Source organism: Cynocephalus volans, chromosome 9, assembly GCF_027409185.1.
Source record: "Cynocephalus volans isolate mCynVol1 chromosome 9, mCynVol1.pri, whole genome shotgun sequence".
NCBI lineage: Eukaryota > Metazoa > Chordata > Mammalia > Dermoptera > Cynocephalidae > Cynocephalus > Cynocephalus volans.
The window spans coordinates 12333924-12354601 of record NC_084468.1 but is presented as its reverse complement, the minus strand read 5'-3'; the positions used below and the strand labels follow the sequence as shown (position 1 = coordinate 12354601).

Below are 20678 nucleotides of genomic sequence, written 5' to 3'. Positions count from 1 at the left end.
TTACACATAACACCTATATAGCAGCAAAGCTAATACAGCTTGTGATTAAAAATGTTTAAAAATAGCTAATAAATCAGATTATCTTGAGGTATTATTTCTTGCAAGTCAAAATGGAGAGCAAAAAAATCAACCCTAATTTTTAGTTTATGTATACACTGAAAATAGCAACAATAAAAATAAGCATTTGTAGCAGACATATTCCATCTTCACTATTATTTTGCTACCTTTGGTAAATCACTGGGGCAGATCTTGAAGTTAAAAACCCATGTTTAGAAATAAGTGCACGCTTCACCCACTATATAGCAGCAGACTGTGTTGCCCCTACGCAAAACATTCTCATATCTAATTTTAACTTTACATATAAAAATAAGTTGGAGAAAATACAAAAAAACATTTTATTTTAACATGAAAATATCACAAAAATTAGTAAGCCTGAGATGTAGGGTTTTGGTGAAAAACAAGAGGCTTGCAGTGTTTTGGCTGCTGATAAAGATGCACATATGGACAGCTGGGGTGAAAGCAGAAGAATGCACTTATTTCTTCTGCATGTCAGTATCTTCAGACACAGTAAGCCACATGCACCCTTTCTCTCCTTGTGGGATAGAGGCCCGTTTGCTATTCTTAGTTCCAGCGGAAGTGGATCTGACGTGGGCGATCGGCACCTTCCTTTACCAATGGCTTATGGAACTCACGTCCTGCACGAGAGTGGATATTTGCCCAACAAAACTCACAGTAATACTGCAGGCAAGTGACATTGGCACAAAAAAAGGGAGCAAATTTTCCACCACAGCGTGCGCCTTGGCATTCATCACACATCTGGTCATCTAGCACATATGGCTTTACCTCCACCTAGAAAAAAGAGAAGAAAAATGTCTCATTAGGGTCTGCTTCAGAAATCAAATTTAGAAATAATTTAAATGTTTGTATAGTGTTCTAGAGAAAAGGACCAGCACTAAAAGTTAAGTAGGCAGTTTCCCAGGAAAGTAGCTTTACCATATAGTAGATTGAAAAAAAAATTAAGTCATTTTGTTCCTGTGCTAATCATTTTATATATGATGCTTCATAATTGGCTGTGTGGTTAAATTAGGAGCACATAATTTGGTAATTTTAGTTTATGTTAATATTTTTTTTTCAGAGGACTATAAAGAAAATGTTCATATTTTCCAAAGGAAGAAAATACTTTTAAAAACTAAAAATCTGATTTGCAAAATATTCCACCCCTCACCTTTCTTAAAGTAACATCTCTGAAACACCTGTGTGCTGACATTTTCAGAGGTGTGGGTGACTGAGTGAAAAACAGAAGGGATATCAAATAGTCATGGGGGAACAAAGGATTTTTAGCCCTTTTTTCCCCATTCCAATACCACCTGTGAGATGGCAGAGCCATCACCCACCAATTACAGCAGTGCTTCTCTACTGTAGGTGAGAGACGTGCCCTTCTTGTATATAATTGGTACAGAAAAACCATAACTGTGGATAATCTCATGAATGGCATGTCTAAACTCCTGTGAATTTATAAGATATCAAGTAAAAGTCCCACTGTGAAGGCCTAACAGCAGAAAACCTCAGAATGGAATCAGCTTTGAATGATAAACCTCTCAACCTATTTCCACATTTCCAACGTGAGAATAATAAAATGTGCTCAGAGTTGTGAGGATTAAATTATGCACGTAAAAGCATAAGATAGTGCTTGGCACATGGTAAATATTCTGTAAATTAGTGTTAACTACTATTAGCTGCGATAGCCTTGCTTTCTTGCTTGTAATAACTTTATGAATGGAAGGTTACTTTCTCTGACTGAATAGCACCAGACAGCCTAGATCTCAGTCATTCCTTAGAAGAGGATAAGAAATTGAGTGTTTTGAAGGGCTGGACTTGAGATAAAGTACAGTTTCCCCAAGGTAAAAAATAATGAACTAACAATTTCTATTCTGAATGTATTCTATTGAAATACTTGCATGGTGCAGAAAATGAATATATAAGGATATTTTCTGCAGCCTTATTTGTAAGAACAACAATGACAACAAACTGGAAATGACTGAAAAGCTGATGAAAAGAAGTAAGACAAACATTTGATAGAAAGGTAATGAAATTACATTTTTATGTTTGTATTTCATTAATTATGGCTAAGATAAACATTTTATGTATATTGGCCATTGTGCTTTTCTGAATTGCTTGTTTGTTGCATATTTTCCTGCTGGAGTTTTTTTTTTTTAATTGATTTATAAGTTACCTTTGCCAGTTAAGGATTTTTAACCTATTTTTCATTGGCCTTTGATTTTTATAACAATATTTGACACAAATTCTAAAATTTTTATGCTCAATCTTTATCTCTTAACTTTTTCCTTTATGACTATGTGCAGCAGAGGCTGAAAACCAAAGAACTAAAGGAATTCTAAGGTCCACACAGTTCAAAAAGATTATGATGTATGTATGAATAAAAGCACAGCCCCTCCTTTTAGATACTTTTTTGGCCATGTTTTAAGCAGCTATGCAAACAAAGAAGCCACTCTGCATTTGTGAACTGTCGAACCTATCCTATACTTCTTTTCTAAATGAGATAGTTTGATAATTACTTTGATGACTACTTCTAGAGTCTATGGTCTACTCAATTAGTCCTAGTTAACTAGACTCCCTGTCCCCAAAATAGTCTAACATGCAAAAATCCTCAAAGAGGCTTTATTAAATGAAACTGCTACTATGGGAAAATAAGTAACCACTCAAATTATATTTACTATTTTAGATATAAAAAAATTCATTTATCCCATATTCTTAGTGTATATCAGCTGTACTATAAATGTAAACATCATTATTTTGGAATACTCCTTAGCTATGTATAGGAACTATCACAGATTTTAGTATGAAACAGATTTGTCAATGAATAACTGCATTTTGTTCACCCTGTTCTTCTATTTTAGATGGTAAATCAGTACTAGGAATTATTCAATAGGGTGGCTTTCAGTTATTATGCATAGGAGTTCTTAAGAGTTCTTATTATGATGACCTACGCACTAAATAGCAAATGTTTTAAAGTTTAGGTCAATTATTTTAGGGAAATACACATAATATATTTTTATCTTAGATTTTATGACAAGTGAAAATTAAAATTTACTCTGTGCCAAGTTCTACTCTAAGTGCTTGTACATATGTGAATTCATTTAATCCCTAAAATAACTGAAAGAGACATACTATTATTGTTTTACATTTTATAAGTGAGGAAAAAGAGGCATAGAGAGGGTTAATTTGCCTAGAATTACAGAGCAAATTGTGGAAATGGTATTCGATCCCAGGCAGTCTGGCTCCAGGTTACAAACTCTTAAAACAAGCTCTGCCTTCATGGTTAGGATATTTAGAAATCATTGGCTGATACAAAAATTTTGAAATGGCTTTAAAATAACATTTAGATTTTTTATATTATACCTAACATTTAAAGTATGTTTAAGAATCTTACATTTCAAGAACATTTTATTATAATAGCCTTTAACTCTAAGAGTTAATGGAGTATAAAAAAATAAATACTCAGTGTCTGAATTATATTGTTAACTCTTTAGGGTAGTAAGCTTTGGATTAGCACCTTATGATAGGACATAATGTGATTACCCAATATGCAACTTACGCGTTTATCAATATCACCATGCTGAAGTTGAACAAACCGAGCACTAATGGCAGCAATATAGCTCTGTTGATTGGAAAAAGCAACTCGCCCAGCACCTTTTGGGTATTTTAGCTCAGGATCCGTATCAATTCCCGCATAACAAACTCCACCATACAGCCGGTCCATGATCATAGCAAGTTCCACTTTGAAAGGAAAAGAAGTTTACAGCAAATGTGAGAAAAAACAGTAAATTAACAATTTTTAAGTACTTCTTTTTTTTAAAAAAAAGTAAAAGTCAATAGGAGACTAACATTTAACCAGGAGGAATATGATAGACAGGAGGCAGTTGTTCAAGGAGAGACTGGGATTAAGAAAGGCCCCCATCATTTTTATTTTTTTTAATAAAAAGTTAGACTCATCCCTACCACATCTACCCACTTACCAACACTAAACCCACTATCCACTCTGCCTTCTCTCCTGGTAATACAGATAAATAGTTCCAAGCTCTTCTCTAAATCCACTCTATTCACATGTATACTGTCTGTCTCCTAGACTGTTCTCACTATGGAAGAACACTGCTTCAGCAATTCTCCCCTTTTCCTTCTGTACCATTGCTTTTTTCCTCATACTGGATATTTCCCAAGTATACTGTAATGTGTACCATCTTTAAAAAAAAATTCTCATAACACTATTTCTCCTTCTCAGCTACTGCTTCATTTCTCTGTTCTTCTCTTTACAACGAAATTCCTAAAAAATTTTTCCTGTACTCCCCAATCCTTCTTCTCACATTCTTTGTTCAATACTTTACAATCAAGCTATTACCCCATGACTCTACTTTGATTGCTAAGTCAAGGTCACTTTCTCCATTACCAAGTCCAGTGATCAATCTGCCTGTAAGCAGCATTGAACATAGTCAATCCCCTCCTTCTCCATGAAATATTTTCTCCACCTGGCTTCCAGAATACATTATTCTACTAATTCCCCTCCTACATCACTGATAACTTATTAGTCTTCCTTGATAGTTCTTCCTGAACTCCTTCACTTTTCAATATCAGAGAACTGTAAGTTTCAGTTCTTACATTTCTATCTATACTCCAGGCTTTGGTGGTCTCATCCTGTGTCACGGCTTCAAATACTATGTACATGTATCACCAGTCTGGACCTCTCCTTGGGACTCATATATGCAGCTGTTTACTGAACAACTCATACTGATATTTAGCAGACACGGCAACACTGTGTTAAAAATGGAATTCATATCTTCCTCTAGCTCATTAAACCTGCTCCAGTGAGGTTTTTGCTGATCCAGTTAGTAAGTAACGGGAAGGATGAAGTTGCTCTGTCGAGATTCTTGGCTTCATCCTTTCTGTTTTCTTTCTCCCTATTGCACATGCAATCCTGTGAACTTGATTTTCAAAACATATCTAGAATCCGATCTTCCCACCTCCATCATTAACACCCTGTTTCGAGCTATCATTATTTTTCATCTGGTTCATGACAAAAGCCTTATCTCTCTGCTTTAGATCTCTGACTTTCCAGTTTATTTTAAAAACAGTAGCAAGAGTGATTCTCTTAAAAAATATACTAGATACCACATGGTTTATTTAAAATTTCTATTTGGGAACTGAATGATGCCACAAACTCATGTTCAAAACCAAGATCACAATATTCCCTCCCAACCGGCTCCTTCTCCAGTGTTCCTTATGTCTCAGTAAAATGTACCACTATCAATTTAGTGGCTTAAGATTGAAAGCTTTGATTCTGCTTTTGCATTTACCCCGTGCATATCTATGACATCTGTTCACTTTGCTCTTTCCCCTCTGCCACCATTCCTCTAATCCAAGCCTCCAGTGTCTGTTTCCTGGACTGCAATAACAGGCTCCTGAACTAGGCTACTCTCAGCCTGGCTCCCCAGCCAGTTGAGTCATTAGCTAAATTGATCCTTTACAACTGCAAATATGGTTGCATCTCCTTTGATTAAAAACTCTTCAGTGGTTTCCCCTTATCTGAGGATAAATATCAAATTAGCTTAGTATGTTCTGACTCCTATGTACTTTTTCAATTTCTTCCTGTGTCTCTCCCCTCACTCCTTGTATACCTAGTCAGCCATTCTGGGCTTTTTTCAGTCCCTCCAATGCACCCTGCTTCCCTCCACTCAAGACCTTTGAATACACTGTTCTCTTTAAAACACAGTCCTCCTCAACTCCCCTTCTTCCACTCCAATCCCACTGTTTTTGCTCAATCTTTATATGACAGCTCAAATACAAATATCCTTAAGATATCAGACTACATCACATCCCCTTGCTATATGTTCTTCTATTCCCCATGGTCTTTCCTTACAGTGGTCATCATGTTCTGTAAGTAATTACTTGTGTGAACAGTTCCTCAACACATACCTCCTAGACTGAAAGAGGATGCTCTTAGTGATAGAAATCATTAACATACTTCACAGGGTGCATGGTACCACATAACTTGCATATACAGTGGGCATTTATATCTGTAATTACGTTCTCATCTTTCAGTAGATTTCTGGTTCATGGTTATTGATAAACGGAAGTTTATCTCTCACTCATCTAAAATGCTGCTATAGTTAATGGTTAAAATACAGAAAAAGAAAAAAAACCCCACATCTCTTCTTAAGATACCAGAATTAACCCACATAAAACAAAAGACCCAAAATAAACTTAAGAAGTCAGAAGTATTTAAGTAGATTCTTCTTCTAGAGTCTACTAGGAGTTAGCTACTAATATCCACAGATAAGTGTCCACCTTTCTAGTTATTTGAGAGTTTCAATAAAGGTTTCAGAATTTTTCTCAGAATTCTGTAGTTAACAACTACTGGAGCATGAGGAATCTGCCCCTGCACCACCTAACAGTGTTACGTACACAATAGCTGTTAAATGTTTACTGAATTGACTAATTCATATTTAAATGATTTTTTTGAAAAACAAAGTTTAACATTCTACTTACCAGCCCTTAATGGTCTAGGAACACCACCGACAAAAATTGTTTTTCGGGGATCCAAAGGCTGAGAACCATCCATCACAAAATCACTATCACTTAAATTCCAAGGACGAATTTGAACCTATGAAGAAAATTATACTGGGTATTATTACCTTGGTAGTTTATGCTGTTTTTTGGGTTTTTTTTTTTTTGCCAGTTAATAGCAATCCCTTTACTGTTTAAAAATGTGTATAGTTGAATTTGGAAACAAATTACTGTTATAATTTTTGATCTAGGTACAATAAATCATCTGGATGTTTAAAAACTGAACCCTTAATATGATAGTTTTTTTTTTTTTATTAATTAACAATCATTTCAGGTCTGGTGGGTTAGTTTACTTGATAAGAGTGTGGTGTCAATAATACCAAGGTCAAGATTGGATCCCGTTACTGGCCAGCCACAAAAAAACAAAAAAACGAAAAAACAAAAAACAAAAACAAAAAATACTTTCAAAACAGATTTTGGAAAACTTGCATTTGTGCCTAAAGTTCACATGGTATTTACTTACTGGTTTGTCCTTGATAGTAGGGCTGGAAACACACAGATAGAGCTTTCCATCTTCTTCAATACAAGCATCAATTAGTGCCTGAACTGAGCTCTCTTCTTGAAAGAGAAGAAATGCATAGCCTGGAATAACCATTAAAAATAAGATAATATGTCAAGGTAAGTGATCTCACCCAAAATTTCAGTAGTTTAGAAAATACATGCTTTTGAAAAAGAAAAAAAAAATAACTCAAATAGGACTGGAACTATTATAACCTTCTACAGGAGAACACAATATACTGTGGAATACACACAAAAACAAATACTCAGTACAGCAGTTAGCTGCTTTATATATAGCATTTACTATCAGATACTGTACTATGAGCTTTTACACGAATTATCTCATTTGATTCTCACAAGTCTATGAAACACATTTTACAGAAGAAAAAACTGCGGTACCAAGAGGTTAAATTACTTCCCCAAAGTCAGTCTCATAGCAAGTAGTTGATTGAATAATTTCAAACCCAGGTTAGCCCCACAGACTCCCATGCCATTTTTAGTAGTATACTGTCTTCTTAAAGAACTTGGCAGAATTGACCAGTTGACTATATGAGGAGCTCAAGTTTCCTATAAATGCCTTCAGGATAATATAAATTCTAGAGCATACTTTTGAACTAAAGCACATTTGGAAAGGCCCAAGAAATTCCATAAGTAGAAGAAAAATTCCACTGTCCCCTGAAAACTTCCAAATTACAGTAAGAAAGCTACACTAGAGAGTTAGGAATGAAACATATTCCTTAAAGATGGGTCAAAACTTTTGAATTAAGTCTCAACGTAGATGAGAAATGGAACACTATTTTCCAAACTGTTTGGAGATTATGTTTGGACTTGGATCCAAGCTCTTGATTAGACTTCTACATCTTTGGGAAATAAGCCCTTCCTCCTTTCCTTGTGAACAAGCAGTTGTCAATCTTTACTCAAAAATCATGCAACTAGCAGGAAGAATAGACTTCATTATAAAAAGAAGGCTTCAAGATATATACTGCAAGTGTACTATTTTGTAATTATTTCCAGAAGCTTTGATAACTATTAGTGACCTAAAAATATCACTTACCTTAACAAAATTTCTATGCAAATAAATGTACGACATTATAATCTAGTCCCAATATGAAGCAAACATGAAGCAGGCCACGCATTTCTGTTCCATTACACAATGGGAAGTGTGAGGTCATGTTTTATTCAGAACTCAAAAAACAGTTTATTGTCAATGATGGATTTTATGCCACAAGTTCTGATGTGGCACAAAAGTACTGCATTTTAATAAAATCAAAATATCTAATTGCATAAGAAGTATCTGAAGACAGTTAATAGTAATCCTTTTATTTTTGATGCCTTCTTTTTATAATAAAGTCTATTCTTCCTGTTGGTTGCATGATTTTTGAGTAAAGATTGACAGCTGATTGTCAAACCAGCCTACACAAAATAGAAACTTCCAAAGGTAAGATTATTCAAGATTAAAAAACACATCTTAAGAATTTCTAATTGCTAGAAACATTTTAAATACACTTGAAAAAAATGAAAACTTGTTTTCTTTAAGGCTTTAATCAAGGATCTGAGAACTATAACTATTTTGTAATTATTAAGAGGATATAAGACCACTTTACTAAAATAGTATTTCAAATTCAATATTTTTAATGCTCCTTAATTTTTGTGATAATTTTTGATATTAATATTGCTTAATTAATTTTAAAATAATACTTTAAATTAAATACTTTAATATTGCTTAATTAATTTTTATTATTAGTAGTGAATGTTTGTATCACAAAAATTAATCAATCATATGGTAGGTAGATCATGACCTAGCTAATGCAAACCATTAAATATTAAAATACTCTTAACCAAAAATGTGCCATATAATAGTTTCTTTAGAATTTATAAAAGCAAGCTAATAATCACATATGGTGAATGTTATTCACTGCAAAGGAAACATACATACAAGTGTGGCTTAATATCTAAGGGCTAGAGTCACTGCTTTAATTACAAGTAGCTTCACCAACTTAATGTTTCTATACTAGTGTTTTCCAAACCATGGAAAAAGCTAAATTACAGAAATGAAAAAAACACTTGAAAAAACAAGGTTTGGTAATCCTGGTCTTTCGCCACGGTTACAATTAACTATAGTTGTACCAACAAAACTATGATTTGCCAGTGCTAACTTCTTTTTTTCAGTTTGAGAAAATAAACAAATACCACAAAAGCCACATGGACAGTGATGGCAACAGTAGCTATGAAGACAACTACTCTATTTCATTAGATTTGTTCCAGCCCACCTTTCTAGGCTTCGAGTATTCCATCCCCTTATATGAACTAGCAGCTCATACAAGAATGTGTATCTGTCCCCACCCAAACCGATTCTAATTCCTTTCTAAAATTATATTTCAATTCTTGTCTGGAACTCTGTTCAACTCCTTTTTTATCTACTTAAATTACATAGCACCTTTTAGATTTAATTTAAAACTTCTTAGTGAAGCTTTCCCCACTTACTAGAGGTCAAAGTAATTTCTCTATTCTATAGTATTTATTGTTGTTTACATTATTTATCGCACAATTATCAATCTGTGAATTACTAAGAATACAAGAATACAAATTTTCACAAAGGTGAATAAAGACTTAAAGACTACTGAAAGACACTAACATTAATAAAACAATGACATATTTGTAAAGTTGTAAAAATGTCATACTGCAGCTGTGAGTGCTGTGAAAGAGTGCTAGGAGATAGGACAGCAGGAAGAGTTGACTTCATTAGGTGGGTCCTCAAAGTTTTCTGTGAGCAACTGACACTTAAGCTGAGATACAAAAGATAAGGAGGCAACAGACTACCATACCTAAAAGCCCTGAGGCAGAGGAGAATAAGGGCAGTTTGTGAAAATGAAAGAGAACAAGAAGCAACAGTGGGAGAAGGAGTTAGAGAGATGGAAGGTCAGGCGGGGGGGGGGGGGCGTTTTTGGGTTTATTCTAACAATAAGAGAAGCCACTGAAGGGTTCTGTGCAGGGGAATAAGGGATAGCACCATCTGATGAGTTTTTAGAGACTGCTGTGGCTGGACTCTGGGAAAAAACTGGAGAGGACTAGAAATGTGGACAGATCGGAAGGATGGCTGCAGCAGTCCAAGCAATGAATGATGGTAGCCTAGGAAGGAACATTAGAAACAAACAGGCATTTTTACTGAACACTCAAAACAAACTTTATGGAAGGATAAGATAGTAAAACTATGGAAAAGGTAGCTTAAAACTAAGCTGACCAATGAACATCTCTATGTATATGAGCTAAATTTCTCTTTAAACCAAGGGGTTAGGACATCCCAGTCCAGTAAACTCCAAAATTGTATGAAAACTTAAGAGTATATGGAGAGGCCCATAGCATTAATCAGATTCTCATAGAGGCATGGGATCCAGAATCCCTATTTAAAAGATGTTCTTGATTCCATAAGTATAAAATCTAAAAGTATATTTTAAAAAAATCACTGTATTATTCCATTTCTCTAAAAAAACATGATCTAGTAATAGCTATTCTACAATTCTTAATGGTAGAAAGTGGAGATGGCCCATATAATTCATCACCAGAAATCTTTAGTTTTTGTGTGCCAATAACTTCTGTATCATGCTTCTCTTCACAGAGTCAAAATCAGATCATTTAAGAGATCTATTTAAGAGTCCTTTCTCCAGGCAATCAATTCACTCAACCATGAAAATAATAGTGCATTTTTTCCCCTAAAACTGTACTTCAATCACGTTCAAAGAAAAGTGTTAGTTTTTCAAACTCCCCCTTTCTTTTACTCACTTTGGAGAATCTGCCATTATCAATTCTGACTGATCGAATTAATGGTCAACTCTCCTTCTTTCCCCCTTCTCCTTGTCATTGTGAGCAGGGTATACTTCCCCTCCTCACAGATAGTGGTCTTGATCATGTGATTTGCACATGAACATCAGCACAATTTGTGATTCTTGTCCAGTGGTGATCAAACCACAGCATTATCCTAGCAATAAGTGACTAACACAACTAAATATCCTCCTTTGCATTTTACCTCTTTTATATAACTGGGGGTTAAAAAAAAGAACCCAACCAGTCACTTTCTCCTCTATCTAAAATTATTTATTCACCAACAGAGTATATACTGCTCTGCTGTTATCTACTGTTATCTGGAACACTTACATAAATCTTGTAATATTCAAACTATTCATAAATTTGTATTTCATAAAATATAAATTAATCACTTCACATAGATCTTAATTTCACTGAAAGACACTTTTTCATAAGTGCATAGCCAAGTTACTTAGAATGATGCGTTAGACAGAGAAAACAAACGTTTGCTGATCTGAGTCTATGAAATCATTATTGAATCATTACAGCGAAAGTACAAGTCTCATAATTTCTGACTGGCAAGTAAAACTAGAATAGTTCTCTGGACCATTCTGCCTCATTCAAACCTAGGTTACCAGTCTCTACAAATGACTCTATTAAACTTTATAGAGATGTGGTCATATTCTTTTCTAAAAGAAAAGAAAACACAAAGTAAGCAACTGATACTGTTTTTCATGAAACCTATTCCCTAGCAAATATTAACAATAAAAACTCTTACCTTTTGGTGGAAAATAGGACTTGCTTTCTGCTTTATGAGGCCAATCTACTACCAAAGGCCCGAATCTTCTGAAGCTAGCAGTTATTTCATCTTAAGAAAGTACAATGATATGCATTAGGAACTAGTTTTAATAATTCATTCTAAGAAATTCCATAATTTTAAGTTACTTTGAAGATTTAATATTTAAAAGTGACAAATACTCCAAGATAAACTAGACTATAAACACTGGGAATATGTCTAATACCCTTATTAAAATAATAAATTCATTTTTAAGCAGCACAGTAGCTAGGATAATCAGTTCCATGTGAGTTCAAAAATTTTATATAACATTGTATGGATACTAATGGCTTTATAGTACACCAAACCATAAACAGCAATGGCTTGAAAAAAATACCATTATATCAAGTTAAATAAAAAGATGTATTACTGCTTCACAAATAAAATCATGTTCTTGCATGAAAAACAGGTCTTCTGAAACATGACTGGAATAGCTTTAAATGCTGACAAAATATATAATCATCCCTCAGTAACTATGGTGGATTGGTTCTAGAATCTTCCCAGAGTACCAAAATCTTCAGATGCTCAAGTCCCTTAGGTAAAAAAGTGTAGTATTTCTATATAACCTATGCACTTCCTCCTATACACTTTAAATCATCTCTAGATTACTTATAATATCTAACACAATGTAAATGCCAGATAAATAGCTGTTAAACTATGTATTATTTATTTGTACTATTTTTTTATTGTTGTACTGTTATTTTTTCCAAATATTTTCAATCTGCAGTTGGTTAAACCTGCTGATGTGGAACCCGCTGATATGAAGATCTGGCTATACTAGGGTCTGACACATGTCAGATAGTTTCACTGAAACCCACATAATAGGTAAAATTCAATGATATGTTCTAAGTTATTTCATTACATGGAAATCTATCCTACTCATTAATACTTAGAATAATTTTGTGGATATTGGAATCATAACTGAAAGATTTCCCAGAATGTAGCAATACCCTATCAATTAGTTGTGAATGAATTTCAGTATTCTTAATCTTTATCTTGAATTACTTTTCCTTTTTTGTTATTGCACACGATCATTTTCACATCTGTTTATTAATCTTTGTATAGCCTGAATTTCCTATTTATTTTCTATTTCCATTTCCCTTTTGGGTTCTATAGCCTCTTTCTTACCTATTTCTTTTTTTTTTCTTTTTTCTTTTTTGTGACCGGTAAGGGGATCGCAACCCTTGGCTTGGTGTGGCCTGCACCGTGCTCAGCCAGTGAGCACACCAGCAATCCCTATATAGGATCTGAACCCGGGGCTGGAGCGCCGCTGTGCTTCCAGCGCCGCACTCTTTCAAGTGAGCCACGGGGTCGGCCCTTTCTTACCTATTTCTAAGAGCTCATTTATCCTTAAAGAAATTGAACATTTGATTGTCATGCACTGCAGACACAGTTTCACAGTTGGTTCCATTTATTTCATTGTGTGTGTTATGGTCATACAAAAAGTTTTAAGTGTTATATATTCAAATATGTTCTATACCTTAAAAAAATAAGTGGAATATGATCTAGGGCACATAAAAAAATCTTATTTATAAAAAATGCTCACAGTAACAATATGAATTATAAGATATAAAAGAAAAAAAAACTTTAAAAATGTATTCATTCAATAACCAATTACATATTTCAACAGGTGACAAAATATTTTAACAGAGATGACTATCCTTTCTAACTCTGAAAATCTCTAAGAGGTAAAAAAAAAAAAAAAAAAAGAAAAAAAATTCCATACCCCTACTCATATTATAGTTCATGTTTTTGTTTTGGTTATTATTTAAGCTCTATCACTACCTTACCTTCGTCAATATCTGGAGGAAGACCACCAACAAAAACTTTTCGAGAGAAGCGTTCTATTCGCTCTCCATTTTGATGAGCTGAATAACATGTGGGTGAATTTAAAACACCAACTTGATCATTGTGACCATCATCCAGCAAGCCATCATCTATTGGAAAAAGTGAAGAACGACCTAAAATATAAGAAGAAATATAAATTGAATCTCAGATCTAATAAAATGATAAAACCATGTATAAAAATACGACAAACTCAAAGGCTTAAAAAATGAAGGTGACCCAAGTATAAAAAAAAAAAAATAAGGGAAATTCAGATAGTACATGGTTTTAATTACCTGAATTCAAGAGAAAGGCAGTCTGAAGAATGGCTTAGAAATAAATACAGTCATATGACAACAATTACACTGCAAAAGAAATACTAAATCACTTCAATTTGTTATGGACAACAGCAAGAACCTGATGTACGGAGACAGACTGGATGTGTAACAGGAGAAACCTTTTAGAAACTGGTGGCAGAAAGGAAATGATACAGACTAAATAGATAAGAGAACATAATAGAAAAAAACTACTTGCAGACTACAGTAAGTAAAGACAAAGGCAACAAGTAATACATGTACAGAAGGTCTTGAACTAATTTAATACATGTGTGCCAATTACATGAAATGACAGACAGTGCCTCTGCACATGTGCAAAACAGAAAAAGACATCCCGTCTAGGACTTTAGTCCCCACTTGAGCCCATCCTTCAGGAGTGCACCCTTGATTAGGGCGCATCCTATACAATTCTCTGAAGCAATCCTGATGCTAGATACTCTACAGGAATAAAAAATTAAATAAATAAAATGATTTAATAAAATATAGTCCCTCACTGCCATAGGAATGTACATTTAGAAAAGAACTATAGGTGTAATTACAGTATATATCCATAAGAAAGCTTCAAAGTGTTTCAGAGGAAGTATGCTGGAGGAAAGGAGTTTCCTGGCTAAAAGAAGGATAATTGCTTAAATCTCCAAGTTAAATTAGATAATATTTGTGGTAAGAAGGGAAAGGTAGTGGGGCTTACTGAGGGCATAAAGAGGGTAGGATATTTATAGGTAGAAATATTTGCAGAAACATGGTTTTGAGTAAATTTTCCAAGTGGAAGGAGAAACATAAGAAAAAGTAGGAAAAAATAAAATTATTTAAGAAAAAGGGAGTAGTCAAGGTTGGCTGAAACATGATGGAAACAAAGAGAGTAAAAGCTAGCAAAGCCCTTTGAGACTAGCCAGAGTACTTAGCCTTACATACCAGGATAAGGAGACATTCTTAAATAAAAGGTGGTTAAAAAAAAAAAAAAAATCAGCTGGATACAACGTTCAAGCAAGATGATAACTTTGGTGCTTTAGGAAGGCTGATCTTAGCAAATATGGTAAGGTGGTTGGAAATGAGATCAGAAGCTGTGCAAAAACTCCACGAAAGATGAAGGATGGTAAAAAGTATATGGAAAACAAAATAGGGAAAAAGAATGGAGGATGAGGAACCAAAGGAAGGTGTTAGAAAATGATAAGAACCATTAGCTGAATAGGCCAGAAAGACCAGAAACTGATACAGGAGGAGAAGTTAAGCATTAGTTATGTAAAATTTCACAGGCTGCTGGTATGTTCAGAAGCAAAAATGTATGGTAAGAGGTTGTCAGTGGAGTGGGAAAAAGAAGTCAGTCATACTTTCCAGAAAATCAACTCCACAGGGGTGATAGCTTAAGGTTCTTTGTAATATTAATGATAAAAACTCCAGAGAACAATGATGAGATAGTTCCTTGGGAAACTTATAAGAAGTGGTGGAACATTCAAAGAGCTAAGGAAAGGAGTGGTAAGAAAAGTAAGAAGGAAGCAAAAATATAACTGTGACAGAAGCATCAAAGAAAACTAATATAATGAAAGAAAAGAAAGAGCAATAAACTAACAATGTGAGATGTTAAGATAATGATTTCAAAAACTGACGAATGTGTTTGAATCATGATATTTGAAGGTAGCAGTTCAGTAAAGTTGGGTGAGAGTCATATTGCATGTAGCTAGAATTTTGTAAAGCACAGACATAAAATAAAGACTATTTCTTAGAAATGTATTAGAGAAAAAAAAAGAGAACAAGCATGTGGACAGGTTGTTTTCCTTTCAAGATTAAGTGAAGAATATTTTTTTGGATAAGGAAACACTGCATACAATCTATACCATATGCCTTAATATATTAATAAATACTTAACATAAAATGTCATTAGTATGTTATCATCTCGAAAAATATGACAATGACAAAAGTGATATAAATAAAGATAATCAGAAATGTAACAGCCTGCACAGAACAGGTTGGGAACAAGAAGGAGGGGGTCACATGCCTATGACAATAAGCTAGTTAGCTAAATGTTGGGTATAAGAATTTAAAGTTTAAAAGACACAACAACAGGGACAAAGACCAAATTTGGTACAGGAAACAGGAATTATCCTACAGATTCAAATTCAGTTTAAATAAGATGTTCTGAAAGATACCTATGTTTACTGAGCGAGCAACTTTGTGAATATTAAATTTAACTTTCCTAATGCCTTTGTTATGAGAAATAGAGACCAATGAAAAACAAATGCTAATATTCTTCATGAACAATGGAAAGAAAGCTCTTCAACATGAAATTATTTTTACTCAATAAAATGACTTTCATCTATCCCATTAAAAATAATATTAACTGTGAATAACTGGTTCAATTTTTAATGTTTGACGTTAAGTGAATAATTTTATATTTTAAAAGGAATAAAATGAGATAGAGAAATAACATGCATACTAAGCAGTTTTTAAAGGGAAAAAAAATGACAAATCCAAATTCTATATTTGAGATGTGCCAATACTCTTAAAACTATTTTAAAGTGTCCTAACACATATACAAACTTGGCAGTCCTATAAATACAATAAACAAAAACTTTTACCTTGAGAAAAATATAGATCATAAATATTCAGGGTCTAGATAAAAATACTGTATGCAGTAACAAAGGAAATCAATATATGCAATGCCAGAAAGGTAACATAAAAATGACGAACTTTGTTAATCATAATACTATGACTATACTTATATTATAAATACATTGTAATAACTGTACCCTATTATAAAATATACTAATATTCTAACTATAATAAAGTATTACAGTTAGCATAACTATTAAACAATCTATAATCTATACATCCATAATCTATTAACCAAAGTTCAGCTGAACAAAGGTTAAGAACATTTCACATACTAACAAGAATCTTCACTGCTGGAAAATAATAACCTCTTTCTTCCGAGAAGCCACAAAAGCTATAGATTTAAATACTAATTTAAAAGAGGAGTTAACTGAATATATATCATTAACAAAAATATCACTTTTTCACCTTGCCAATTATCCTTTTGCATATCCCAAATTAATATCACTATAAAAGAACCACTAAATAAATTGTCTACCATGTACAGTATATTTTAAACATGTTTTCTAAAAATGATACATACACATATTTTCATGTTCTTATACCTGAATGATGAAAATACAAAACAAATTCTGTGGGATGCAGCAAAAGCCATGCTTAGAGGAAAATTTATAGTTTTAAGTGCATATTAGAAAACAAAAAAATGTTTAAATCACTTTAGTTTCTGCCACAAAAAGCTGGAAAAATAGCAAATTAAGTACAAAGACAGTAGGATGAAGGAAATTAAAAATGAAAATCGATGACAGAAAACAGAGAAACATCAAGAGAAAATCAATAAAGCCAAAAGTTGGTTCTTTGAAAATTTATAAAATCAATACACCCCTAGGCAAAGTTCATTAAGAAAAAAAGAAAACTCAAGTATGAAAAAGGGAACATCAATCAACACAGAATTTATAGATATTAAAAGGGAATATTATGAAAAACTTTGTTAATAAGTTCAACAACTAGAAAAACAAATCCCCTGAAATACATAATCTTTCAACACTCACATTAAGAAAAATAAAATCTAAATAGTTCTGTATCTGTTAAAGAAATTATAACCGTAACTTAAAAAAAGAAGTGAAAATAAAACAAAAAACCCTCCGAACAAAGAAAACTCTAGGTTTAGATGACTTTACTGGCGAATGAGTCAGACTTTTGAAGAAGAAATTGAGTAATTTTACACAAACTCTTTCGGGCAATATAGGACGAAGAAACACATCCTAACTAGTTTTTACAGCCCTGAAACTAAAACCCAACAAGAGCATTACAAGAAAACTATATACCAATATCCCTCATAAACACAGACACAAAAATCCTAAAGAATGTACTGGCAGAGTGAATCCAGAAATATATAAAAATGGAAAATACATCATGATTAAGTAGAGTTCACCCAAGGAATTTAAGGTTGATTTGTCATTTGAAAATCAATTACTGTAATTCACCACATTAACAGGAACCACATAGAAACACCATACAATCATTTCCATATTTCTAGATGTAGGAAATTATCTGATAAAGTTCAACAGCCATTCATGATTAAAAAAAAAAAAAAACAACTCTCAGCAAATTAGGAACAGGAGAAAATTTCCTCAGTTGTATAAAGAGCATTAAAAAACCAGAGTTAAATTCTTTAATGATAAACTATCAAGTGTTTCCTAAGGTTTGAAAGGATGTTCACTCTACTTCTACTCAACATTGTAATGGAGGTAGAGCCCTTATAAAAAGATTAGAAAAATAAAGTAAAAAATATTGACAAGAAAAAAAAGTAAAACTGTATTTGCTATTAACATGATTCATTGTACAAGCAAAATTCAAAGGAATCAAACTACTAGAAATAAGTGCATTTAGCTAGGGCAGAAATGTAAATTTACAAAAAAGTCAGTATTTCTAAATGCTAGTAATAAACAATTGGAAAAAGTTTAAAATACAGGTTGAGAATCCCTAATTTGAAAATCAGAAACCAAAAATGTTCCAAAATCTGAAATTTTTTGAGCACTGACATGACCCTCAGAGGAAATGCTCATTGGAGCATTTCAGATTTTGGATTTTCAGATTAAGGATACTCAATGGTATGTATTCTTCAAATATTCCAAAATCTGAAAAAATCTGAAATTCAAATCACTTCTGGTCTCAAGGATTTTAGAGGAATACTCAACCTGTATTACCATTTTCACCTTGTCAAAAACCACCAAATACCTACAAATAAATTTAACAAAAGATACGCAAGACTTGAGAGAAATGTTAAAAGACTGAATAAACTGATAAAGAAAACATGTCACACCTAAATTTTCTCCAAATCTATAGATTTAATACAATCCCATTCAAAAATCACAGCACACTGTTTCTAGAAATTCATAAGCTTGTTCTAAAATTCATGATAAATCAAAGGACTCAGAATAGATGAGAAAAGCACACCAAAAAAACCCCCAAATAACAAAAATGAAAGATTTACACTGCCAGATTTCAAGACTAACTACTTAGCTATAGACTGTAAAACTGATGTTAGCTTAGATAAGCAGATAAATGGAATAGTGTAGAAAGAGATCCACACATATACAGTCACTTGATATTTTTCAAAGGCACCCACACAGTTCATTGTGAAAAAGAAAATCTTTTCAATAAAGGAATATCCAGTTGGAGGGGGAAAAAACCGACTTTGATCCCTAACTCATACCATACACAAAAATAAATCCAAGAAGAATCATACACTTAAAAGTGAAAGCTTAAACGACAAAGCTTCTAGAATTTCTTCATGACCTTGTAGGTAGGCAATAATTTCTAAAAGGCACTAATGATGAAAGAAAACAGCTGGACATCCATCAAAATTAAAATTTTTACTATTTATAAAAAGATATTGTTAATAAAGTGGAATGACACCAGCACACTAAAAAATAGGACAAAATATATAAGGAACTTCCATAAATGTAGAAAAACAACCCAATTAAAAATGGGCTAAAGACTTGCACTAGCACTTTACAAAATATAATGGAATGGGTCATAAGCATGAAAAGGCGTTTCAATATCTTCCTTAATCATAAGGAATATGCAAATTAGAACCACAATGAGATACTAGTTATACACCTATCAGAATGGATAACATGAAAAAGCCAACAATCCAAAGTCAGTCTTGGGCTGACTAGTTAGCTCAGTTGGAGTGTAGTTTAGTAACACCAAAGTCAAGGGTTTGAATCCCTTTGCTGGCTAGCTGCCAAAAAAAAAAAAAAAAGTTAAAAAAAAAAACAAAAAACAGGCAAAGCCAGTCTCATACACTATTGGGGTGTAAAATTGAAAAAGTATATGGCTGTTTCTAATAAACACACTTATTCTATGAACCAGCAATTCAACTCTTGGTTATACATTCTAGAGTAATGAGTATTTATGGCAACACACACACACAAAAGGATACAGAAATGTTCATGGCCGCTTTTTTCATAACAAGGCCCAAAAGAAAATTCAAACATTTACCAACAAGAAAATGGATAAACAAATTGTGGTATATTCATACAATAAAATTCTATTCACTAATCAAAAAAAAAATAACAGATAAGAATTTTCATGAAATTCTATTCGCCAATCAAAAAGAAATAACTGATAGAAATTACTGATAAGAATTTCCCTTCTATACAATTTATGCACAAAGAAACACTCATCTTACAATTTCCCTTTAACTTCAGACTGAAATTTACAAATATCTAAAAGCAATTACTTATAAAATTAAACTTTTCTTTTAAAAGAAGAGATGATTGCTCCTAAGGCTCTTACCACAAGAATTAGAAGTGTTTTTATTTCTCCAGAAAAATCTTAAAGGTGTGACTTCCCTGCTGTTAAAACCAGTAACAGAGAAACTCTATCAATTTGCAAACTCTATAGCCAAAAGAATTTTAAATTGCAATTAGAGTTGCACTGTTTGAGGTAGTAGTGGTTTTCTTTTGTTTGTTTTTCTATTTTAGGATTAGCATCACTTGATCTTGACACCAAACAGTTCATTTATATTCTCTGGATAGTTATTAGAAAATAAATCCAACTCAAAATTTTTGACCCTACCACAAGACAACAAGGATGAGGTGTTACACAAAAATGCTACTCCAGTCATCCTAACTTAAACTATACACACACACACTTGCATATATAAGGTTACTTCAAAAAAATTCATGGAA

At 33.1% G+C, this 20678-nt stretch overlaps 1 protein-coding gene across 6 annotated transcripts in view; it reads right to left on the bottom strand.

The window, feature by feature from the left end:
* Positions 1-210: 210 nt before the first annotated feature.
* The window catches only part of CPEB2 (cytoplasmic polyadenylation element binding protein 2), a 63374-nt gene continuing 42906 nt past the window's right edge, over positions 211-20678 (bottom strand). For all 6 annotated transcript variants that reach the window (XM_063107861.1, XM_063107863.1, XM_063107858.1 and 3 more), the window contains 6 exons: positions 13564-13734; positions 11717-11806; positions 7103-7221; positions 6562-6676; positions 3617-3798; positions 211-849 (listed from right to left, as the gene is read on the bottom strand). In XM_063107861.1, coding sequence (XP_062963931.1) covers positions 622-849; positions 3617-3798; positions 6562-6676; positions 7103-7221; positions 11717-11806; positions 13564-13734 — 905 coding nt within the window. In that variant the 3' untranslated portion in view covers positions 211-621. The remainder of the gene's footprint in view (positions 850-3616; positions 3799-6561; positions 6677-7102; positions 7222-11716; positions 11807-13563; positions 13735-20678) is intronic.